The sequence below is a fragment of the Gracilinanus agilis genome, chromosome 1 (genome assembly GCF_016433145.1).
Source record: "Gracilinanus agilis isolate LMUSP501 chromosome 1, AgileGrace, whole genome shotgun sequence".
Taxonomy (NCBI): Eukaryota; Metazoa; Chordata; class Mammalia; order Didelphimorphia; family Didelphidae; genus Gracilinanus; species Gracilinanus agilis.
The window spans coordinates 434802444-434813022 of NC_058130.1; the positions used below are offsets into that span (position 1 = coordinate 434802444).

Consider the following 10579-nt stretch of genomic DNA (forward strand, 5'->3'; position numbering starts at 1 on the left):
GAAAAAGCACCTGACAAAGGGAAGCAATTGTTATCCTCATGAATGAAGCATGTATTTTGGTATCATCAAAGATAAAGGTGATTTTGATTACTTTTTTCCCAATATTTTCTCCATCTTTGATTTTTCCCTTACTCCATTCATTACCTTCAACTTAGACAAAATTTGAGCTGTGTAAATGCCATCATCAAAGTAGAAACCAAAGTTAAACTTATATGTGAAATCCACAGATTTCACTACCCGAATAGATCAAGACATACTTAGCAATGTACTGACAAGAAATTATCTCAAATTGTATGGCTGAAAGTTTAAGCTTTTTCCAATAGACATAATTAAGATGAAGTTAGATAGTTAAAGAAGTATATGCTATGATAACCACAGTTTTTTAAGTTTCTACCTCTATTATGTCTCTGTATGTGAAATGTAAAATTTAAGTCACTAGAACACAATGATTTTTAAAAACTGTCCTGGTCAACACTTAAGCCATTTCTTAAGACAATAACCAAGTTAGGGGCAAATTTAGATTTTAACTTTTTTGCAGCTGAATGTTGACCAAATATTAAAAAAAAGGAAAATTCTTGAGATGTTTTCAGATGAATTATAGGAATATTATTATAACGAGGCAAAAATGGAATAAATGCCTACAGAATAGAGTACTACTATGAAAATGTTATTGAGGAAAAATTAAGAGTTAAATAACAGAATATTTGGAAATATTTTATTATACATACTTGACTTAACTGAAGTAAATGTAAATATAATTACACTAAAAAAAACTTCAGTTATGCATCAAAATTAAACTGTACAAAATTCTAATATCACTAATTACATGTAAGCCACTTCCATAATGGACCCCCAACTTTTTACAATGAAAAATGGAATGAAAAGTACAAAGGAAAAAACAATCATCAAGACGAATTTTCAAGTCTCCTACATAACTGTGCTTGGCAATGTAAAAAAAAAAGTTGACAATGACAGTTATTTCTCATGGTGACCTTTTTTTCCTGTGTACAATTTCCCCCACCCAATGTCAATTCACATTGAACAGATTATGAACTATTAACACTCTGGCACTTGACAATAAAGACTTTCTTTTACTTCTAAGGAGTATCATTCATAGAAAGAGAAATGAGAGTTGATTATACATATCTTGTATAACTTAAAGAGATGCCAATGTCTAGTGAAAGTTCTTTTGAAACAAGGGTCTTAAGGAAAAATGTAATGGCCTTGAAATAATTGTTCTAGATCCACATTTCAAGAACACTTTGACCTCAAGCATTGTACCCTCAAACATTTCAAAAAGGCATGACAAGTCAAGGAAAGTTGTAAACAGGCTTCTTCAGAAACACACAATGAAAGCAAAATATTTAAGAGGGGGGATGATCTTCACCTCGGATACTTCGGTACTTAGCCATGTCTTCTGGAAAAACTTTAGAAAGCTCTTGAATCAACAGGCTTTTAAATTTCTATGAAGAAAAATATAAAATGTCAAAAAATATCTATTTTTGGTCTATCATCTAGATTAAACTCTCACATTATATGAAGGCTCCATAACTTTTATAAACCACCAGATCTACTCAAAAGTATTTATATAAAATTAGCTTACATTTCATTAAAATTTAACATTCATAGTTTGGTAGTGTTACTGATGGGTCTAATACAACTTATTTTAACCCAGAAAACTTGGTTTCAAATTAACCAAATAAAGTTTCTTTCAAAATGACCTCAACAATATATATTCATTCAAATGATGATTCCCAATTACCTTCCAACCCCCATCCTAAACACACTCCTTCTTGCTTCATGTAAAAGTACTACTTTCTTCCTGAAGGTAAATGTAGAACTTAAATTAATATCCAGCAACTCCAAGTATTAATTTTATAAAGTTTATTAATAATCACTTGAAGTAGAAGGAGTAAAAAGGAAATAGAAAAATATCTAATTATTTAACAAAATTAAGACCACATGACTAAGTTCTCCTTGCCTACTTAAAAAGCCTGCTCCACCAAAGCCCCTGCAGGAAGACAAGAGAGTGAGAGACGGGGCTACACCAAATTTATATACTGGGAATTGTAGTTTTTAGAGTAACAGATTCTAATTACAAAACACATAGCTAGAATTAATTTAAATAGACATCTCACAAAGCAGAATTCCACAAGTACTATCAAATTATGCAACTGTATGCTCTTATGATACCAAACTCATTTTAAAATAACTCACATTTGTATAAAGCTTTAAAGTTTGTAAGAGCTTTTTCTCTAACAATCCTCTACATAAGACAGTGCAAATACTTTTATCCCCATTGTGTAATGTAGATGAGGAAAAAAAGGCTTTGGTATGTTAGAAGACAGGTAAAATTACATAGCTAATAACATCACTAGATGAGGTGGGAAATGAACACAGGTGACCTAAGACCAGCATTCTATCCATTCTGCCACAATACAACAATATTTCAAGTGATATTCAAAGTCTAATTCAATAATAATTACTTTAACTGGAACTTTTGATATAAAAAAATGTCTTTTAAAAACAAAGGTCGACTTGAAAGTAACAGAACATGAAGTGAGATGTCAAATAGTCAAGAAGTGAAGAAAATGAAAAAACCATAGTAAAGAATGCCACAATGAAGACAAATGAATGCCACAATGAAGACAAAGCATTACTGCCTTCTGAATTTTCTGAACTGTCCAAAGAGAATTAAATATAAAATCTGTCACACTAGCATATAAACACTCAGAGGATGCCTGGAGAAAAACACAACAAATGCTAAAAGCAATAGAGGTCATGTTGGTTTATGCTCAAAAGCTGAGAGTTGCCAGGCTCCTTGCAAGTTCCTCATGGTCAGGGATTATTTATAATTCTCTTATGTTTTGTCCACCCAGTGCCTGGCACAGTGCATACCACATAGAAGGTGCATAACAAATAACTGTTTGATTAATAAACAGCAATAAAGATGTACAGCAAAACAGTCTTAAACTATCATTAGCTTATGGTATAGCCATGTAAATAGGGAGGAAAGAGCTACTCTTAATCTTATGAATTATGCTAAATTCCAAAACTTGAAATCATACTGATTATACTATCTCTATCACCCCCCTCCAAAAAAAATGAAAAAGCAATAGAGTTACATGGAAGAATGAAAAATGGGCCTGCAACTGCACCTATTCTTTACAAAGAAAAAAAGGTTTAATCTCCAGGCTTCCCAGGTAAATTGTTCAAAGTATGTGATATTGTCAGTGTCAGAATTTGAACAAGGCTTTTAATCAACATGTCTTGAAGAAACACTGTAAAACAAACAGTATGTTACTGAGCATTCCTTTCAAACCAAGAGGCATAAAAAATTCAGCCATCAGGGTTCAAGCATCATTTTTCCTTTGACTTGTTCATCTGTGCTTAGAGCTCTTTTCAAGAACTGTTATTTGACGTTTTAAATAATGATACATGTATATAACCCAGTGGAATTGCTCTTCAGCTCAGGGAGGGAAGAGGGGAAAAGGGAAAGAAAGAACATGAATCATGTAACCATGGAAAAATATTAATTAATTAATTAATTAAAAAAAGAACTGTTATTTGCAGAGCTGCTGTGTGTTCTGGAACACTCTGATCTTAATCTATGAATCTATTCTAAAATAGACTTCATATATTATGAGTTTACTTCTTTTTTACTTGGGGAAAGGTTAAGTAGTGATAATTCCAAGAGAGGACAAAGACAAAGATATACAGAGAAGAGACAGAAACAACAACAAAAAAATTCCTATCCCTAGACCAGGGGTCGGCAACCTTTTTGGCCGTGAGAGCCATAAACGCCATATTTTTTAAAATGTAATTTCATGAGAGCCGTACAGTACTCACAGTGCACTCCTGTAACAGCGCCTGAAAAAAACTGACTTTATGGCTCTTGCAGAAAGAGCCATATCTGGCCCTCCAAAGAGCCAGATATGGCTCGAGAGGTATACGTTGCCAACCCCTGCCCTAGACACATAATCAGTAATATTTGTTAAACAAGGGCAGTGCCTATCTGCCAGGGTTATTGTGAGGATCAAATGAGAAAATGCTTGTAAAATGCTTTGTAAACCTTAAATTGATATACAATGTTAGCTATTATTATTATTATTATAACTTATTAAACAAAAGGAAAAGTTATACAGGGGAGCTAGGAATCATGACAAGTAAGCATTTGTAACAAACTGTGACAATAAAATAGAAGGTAGAGACTTTCTTATGGGAGAAACAAGGGAATGAGATATTGAGGAATATAATAAACCTGGGGAATTAAATATGGAGGTAATTCTTAGCAGGATAGCCAAGAAAATAGTAAAATAAAGTACGATAAGTAACCAAAGTGACCAAATAGTGCTAGACCTAATCAGAAAGACCCAAGTTCAAATCCAGCCTCTGATAACTTACTGTTTGTCATGTTCTAATCAATAACAATTTAATAAGTGATGATAATAATCTTGAAGATGATGATAATAAAAATAGCATTTATTTAACAAATAGTATCTCATTTTATCCTCACAACAATGCTAGGAGATAGGAGCTATCTATCATCCCTATGTTATAGATGAGGAAATTGATGCAAAAAGAGGTTAAGTGATATGCCCAGGGTCACAAAGTTAATAGGTAGGTATGTGAAGCCAGAATTTAATTTGTTTCTTCTTGACTGCATATTAAACATTATCAACTGTCCCACCAAGCTGTTGGAAGGCAACTAAAATTAATCTGGATTTTGTGGGGCTGTTTATTTTGAACAGGTAAAAATTTCAGAAATTCCAACTATGCAGTTATTTGGAAATGAATAATTTTAGTTCTTCAGTTCTACTCCTCAAATTTCTCTTTTTATAAATTCTGACAATTTTTTTCCAATCATATCATGACAATCTTACCTTCATAGTGTCTATTTTGCCTTTAACTTGTTCATTTTTGGCTAGAGCTCTCTCCAGGCACTCTTTGGTGTACAGCTGGGGATTACGACCTTGATCAATATACCTAGAAACATGAAATACCTCATGCTAAATTGTCATTAAAATACTCTGAAAAACATAGTAATTTAAACATTGGCTATGTAAAAAGTATAGCTGCTAAAATACTCTCTGTCAAAAGAATTAAATTTACAATTACTTAATCTATAAAATCATTAAAGATACATTAACTTTTTGAATTGAGTGTTAAATCAACTTTATTAATATTAAATCTATTACTAACCTTCTGCTAAGACCAGTAACTCAAAATCACTTTTATATTTAAATTTTTAAATTAAATAAGCATCAAAATTCTATAACAATAATTAATTTTTGTCTGGCATTTTGACTTTTCACAATGCTTTTACTTCTGTTACTTTGGTTTAATTTTCAAAACAATTTTGTGAAGTAAATACCCATTATACCCATTTGGCAGATGAGTATAATAAAAATCTGTAGGGTTAAATGACATGATAACACATGGTAATTACAATAACATAAGATAGCTGGTTAAAGGACTGAGCCCACAATATAGAAACTTATAAATTTGGGACCAGCCCTGTACTGATGCTATTATTATTGGCTTAAGTTTAACACAAATATTTTCCAATTATCAATGTCTGTTGTACTGCTTCTAAAAATTAACTATAAACATTCCTAAAAATATTCTACTTTTTGAGGATTCCAACAAGAGATATAACTTAGGTTTTTGGACATGACTCATTTTTTCCACTTAGGAAATAATTTGGCTTTACTGTCTGATAGCCATGCTGACTTATCTAGTAATAAAACAAATTATACTAAACCAAATTCATATTGCACAAGATATGGTTAAAGTTACTTCCAAAAGATTAAATGTTACAAAAGTTACTGTTCATGACATAAAACAAGGTCCTGAATTATAATTACATAGAACTGCCAATTTTCTGCTTCAAAAACTGGCATATTCTATAAATTCCACTTAAGTTACATTTCAGGGAGCAGGTGGAATGAAAGAAACTGAATTAACCAACATTCCAAACACAATCCATCAGTTTCCAAAGGAGAAAATGGGCAGCCTTGCATAACATTCAGGAGCAACATGTGGCAAAAAGTTTTGTGATGAGTGCAAAGAGAGTTCAAGGGCTAGGGAAACAACACAATACAGAATAGATAGAAGAAGCAGCATGTTCCTTTTGAGGGTTGGAAATGTTATATTTTGTAGTTCTCAGAACCTTATCCAGTTCTCTGCATACAGTCGGTACTTGATATATGTTTCTACAATAAGTCAAAAGCATTTTAAGGCCTACTGTGTGCTAGACACTGTGTTGGGTGCTGGAGATACAAATAGTCTCTCCAGTCAAGGAGCTTATATTGAAAAGGGGGTAGGAGAGAACAGGGACACAGATGGGGTGCTATACATTCTGATAAGTAAACACAATATGTACAAGTTACATGATGTCTGCTATCCAGAGACAACTTGAGTCAACTTCCATAAATCACTTCGATAGTAAGCTCCAGGACTGACTAGCACAGGACTTATTGTTTCTTTGTTTTCAAACATCCTCAGCACCTATTATGTTACTATTTGCTGAATGAATGCCTTATCACCAGAAAGATAACTATAACAATCACCTTTGTATCCACAGGTGGTTAAAAGACTTACAGCAATTCCTTCCCTATAAAGCATTCATATAGCATTTTTGCTCCTGACCTGGCATTCTTATCCACTGAGCTACCCTAGCTGGGCCTAAGTCAAGTAAATTGCCTTCTCAATCTAAAGTGTCTACCTGTTTCTAAGTGCTACAAAGACTGATCCCATGTGTTACTACTTAAAGCATTACAGTCATTCCTTGTCTGTTCTTATTTCTAGCAATTTCAAAGCTCTACTTCAGTGGGTCTTAAGAAGGATCTTTCATCCTTGCTAGCTACTGCTCTATTCTCTTAATCATCACTGCAGGATGAATGTTTCATCAGCTACATTGTTTCTACAGCATTCTATATCCTCAGCAATAGCAACCTGCTCAAAATTTTCATTGCAAGTTCTACCATCAACTTCCAGGAATCCATGTTTACCTTATTTTCTACTTCTCAACAACAGGAAGGGGGAGAAAAATGAACCAACACTGATTATCAGAACTATTAGTTCTATATCATATATTTATTGATTAGTTGCTAAACTAGGATGCTTCCATTATGAAATATAAGACAATATATACTAGTTTTACACTTCATGGAAAACCTATCTTAATTTTTAAATGAGAATTTAAAAACACATTATTGTTTACATGTTCCTCTATAAGAATATTTATTCCACTAGCACTAATATCTAGCCTTTAAAATAGAGATAAGTATTGGGCCTGTGGTTTCTGGATTTCACCGGTATAGGGAACTCCTAAGTGCAGAAATTCTGTTCACCAATATAGATTATCATTCTTTGCAACTTGTAGTCTTAGAGAATTGCCTAGAACACTGAGAGCTCTGACTTGCCAAAGATCATACAGCCAGTATGTATCAGAGGTGATCTGTATTTAATAATTTATTCTCTGTAGAGAGGAAAAGAAAGGTCTACCAGGAGAAAATATTAGCTAAAACTTTTGAGGGTGTTTCTTATGTTTTCAATAATCTTTTAAAAGTCTTTCTTCTATGTGTTTACCCTGTTGATTTTTAAAGATTCCAGGACATGGTAATTTTTAGGAAAAATGTTGTTTGGATTATTTGTCTGTGTACCCAAGTTATTTGAAAGCTTTAATCTTATAATAATTTCAAGAGTTATAGGGGGCAGGTAGGTGGCTCAGTGGATTGAGAGTCAGGCCCAGAGATGGGAGGTCCTGGGTTCAAATCTGGCCTCAGACACTTACTAGCTGTGTGATCCTGGGTAAGTCATTTAACCTCCATTGCCTAGCCCTTACCACTCTTCTGCCTTGGAACCAATACACAGTATTGATTCCAAAATGAAAGGTAAGGGTTTAAAAAAAAGTTATACTTACTCAAAAACTTCTAAAGGAACACTAATATCATGAAGCTGCTGTCGACACTTGTCAATATCCTGTAAGCCAGTCACAATAAAATTCCTAAACAGGAAACAAATATTAAATCCAGTTAATTGAAATCCTACCAAGATATATCCACATCAACACACCATTCAGCTAACCTAAATTCAACCAGACTACTGCCCCTCTTGGCTTGCATAACTCAATTAAACTATAAACTCTGCCATTCAGGGTTACTGAAGACAAATAGGTCATAGTAGAGAGTTCTGACAAAAGGTGATCCACTGGAGAAGGAAATGGCAAGCCATTCTAGTATCTTTGCCAAGAAAAACCCACGGACAATAGTAGAGGACAGAAGGACTTGATATGCTATGGTCCATGGGGTCACAATGAGTCAGACATGACTGAAGAACAACTGCTATTTTGGGTCACCTTTGTGGCCTTAAGCTAGCTATTCACTTAATCTTAATGAATCCAGTTTCTTCAACTGTAAATTAGTGGGAAATGGACTACATGGCCAAGGCAGTTCTAAATTTATCATCCTATTTCTTCTATTATTATATATTCATATATGCACACACATATAGTGATGCATATGTCTATATAAATTTATATATACAATATTTGTAGAGGGGTATTATATATATACACATATATATATAATGATCACACTCTTCTCTCCTATATATGTATATTTAATATTGAGAATATGTGGTATAAATATATGCATATATGTGTAAAATATATGGTGGTTATATTCTGTTCTCTAGAAAAGAAGAGGAGATAAATATACACACAATCATTATTTATGCATATATACACCTACCTATACAAATCTCTCTACATGACTTCATAGTTCAAACTTCTTTCCTATCTCTGTCCAGAGTACTAAAAGCATAGAATTAAAATGCTCAAGAAAAACTTGTCGATGTGATTAATTTATCTTCTCTGTATAAGCTGCAAATTCTTGGATATCTGGTGTTATAAGTGCAATAAACACTCATTCAAAAGATAGTTCCTCATTTTTTGGCCCGAATGCTGAAATAAACTTTCAGTAGAGAAAAACAACCCACATTTAAAGAGTAATATAAGAGGATGCTAGCCTCCCCACAAGTCTGAAAACGTAGTATATTTATCCCTATTTGACAAAAGAGAAAGGTGAGCCTGGGAAACTCTGTGACTTGCCCAAAGTCAAGAGGATTAGTTTACAAAGAGATCTGAACCCAGGACTCCAAATCCAATGCTTTCCCCAATAAATCCAACTACTTAACCACGACACCTCGCTGGACTCATTTTAGAAAAATGAACTTCTTCACTGCTGTTTTCTCCACTACTCAAAGCAAGGATGAAGTGACGGAGAGCAGTAACAGGGGAGGAAGCCAGCAGAAAGAAGGTTCCCCGGAGGGGTCCTCCCGTCCCAGTCATCCCTGACGCTTTCTGTCTTCTTTAGCCGAGCTACCCAGGCTGCAGCCCCAAGCCCAGGGGAATACCAGGGGGAAGAGGAAAGAGGGAAGGGTGACCGGGGAGGGGGCGGCGACCCTCACAGCTTCTGGTTGAGCCCCGCCTGGCTGCTGGGCTGGAAGTCGCTGACGATGATGCCGAGCTGACGGATGTTCTCCACGAACTTCTCCAGATGTTCCTCCAGGTGGTCAAACTTCTCCGCCATCTCCGGGCTTCGGGAAGCCGCCGCTTCTTTAAACCGCACCAGGGAGACCACGACGCCAACTCCACCGCCGTAGCCGTAGCCGCCGCTAGACTACTTCCTACTTCCGGCCGGCACCCCGCAGATACTTCCGCTTCCGCTCTTCGCACCGCCCCCTTTCTACCCGGTACCTTCTCTAGATCCTGGCGCCTAGGCTGAGTCCGATGCAGTGGGGTAAGGACTTTTGTCTTAACCTCACTCTTTGCTACAACTCACTTTCCTTCTCTTGCACCCACCCCCTGGAGGCTTTAAGAAAAATGGAGTTAACCCTTTTGTTCCCCCCAGCCTCTGCCCCGTGCCCACCTGTTGAGGTTTAACTGGGAAATACTTGGACTCCTAGGTGGTTTTAAATCTCTGAGACCTTGAGCTAGTCATTTCACTTCCTTGTCCTCAGATCTCTTACTCATGCAAAGGTTGGATGAGATTCCGGGGTTTTTGATCTTTTGAAAAGTGTTTTTGGCAACCTCTTAAAGCCTTCTCAGAATAATACTTTTAAATGCATAAAATAAAATACATAGGATTATAAAGGAAACAAATTATATTGAAATAAAAATGTAATTTGTTTCTCCTTTCTAAATTTCCTGAAATCTCCTTAGACCTCAATCTAAAAATCTCTAGACTGAATAATCTCCAAGGTTGCTTCCAGTTCTTTACATCAGATGATCCTTTGACTTTCCCTATGCCCTATTAAGGCTGCTCTGGTCAGAAAAATCTCAAATTATTAATAATATGCAATTTAGACACCAAGAAGGGCCTTGGAGGCAGAAAGTAAAGACAGTAGCCACCAGCTCACGTTATTAAGCGCTGCAGTTTTTTAATTTAAAAATTCCCTGAATTCAGTAAAGATTAGTGAAAGAATTGAAAATAGGACTTTCCATACAGTTCACCTGACCCTGGATATTTTTGCTGGCTATCTCCCATACACAGAATGCTCTCCATCCTCATCT

The 10579-nt window shown here is 35.2% G+C and overlaps 1 protein-coding gene across 1 annotated transcript; it reads right to left on the minus strand.

Annotated features, from left to right (window-relative positions):
• Nucleotides 1-1244: 1244 nt before the first annotated feature.
• Nucleotides 1245-9596, minus strand: MED10 (mediator complex subunit 10). Its single transcript, XM_044657871.1, has 4 exons — nucleotides 9475-9596; nucleotides 7928-8011; nucleotides 4884-4986; nucleotides 1245-1463 (listed from the first exon to the last, which is right to left on the minus strand). The coding sequence occupies exons 1-4, from the start codon at nucleotides 9594-9596 to the stop codon at nucleotides 1365-1367; spliced, it is 408 nt and encodes a 135-aa protein (XP_044513806.1). The 3' UTR covers nucleotides 1245-1364.
• Between the last annotated feature and the right edge of the window lie 983 nt (nucleotides 9597-10579).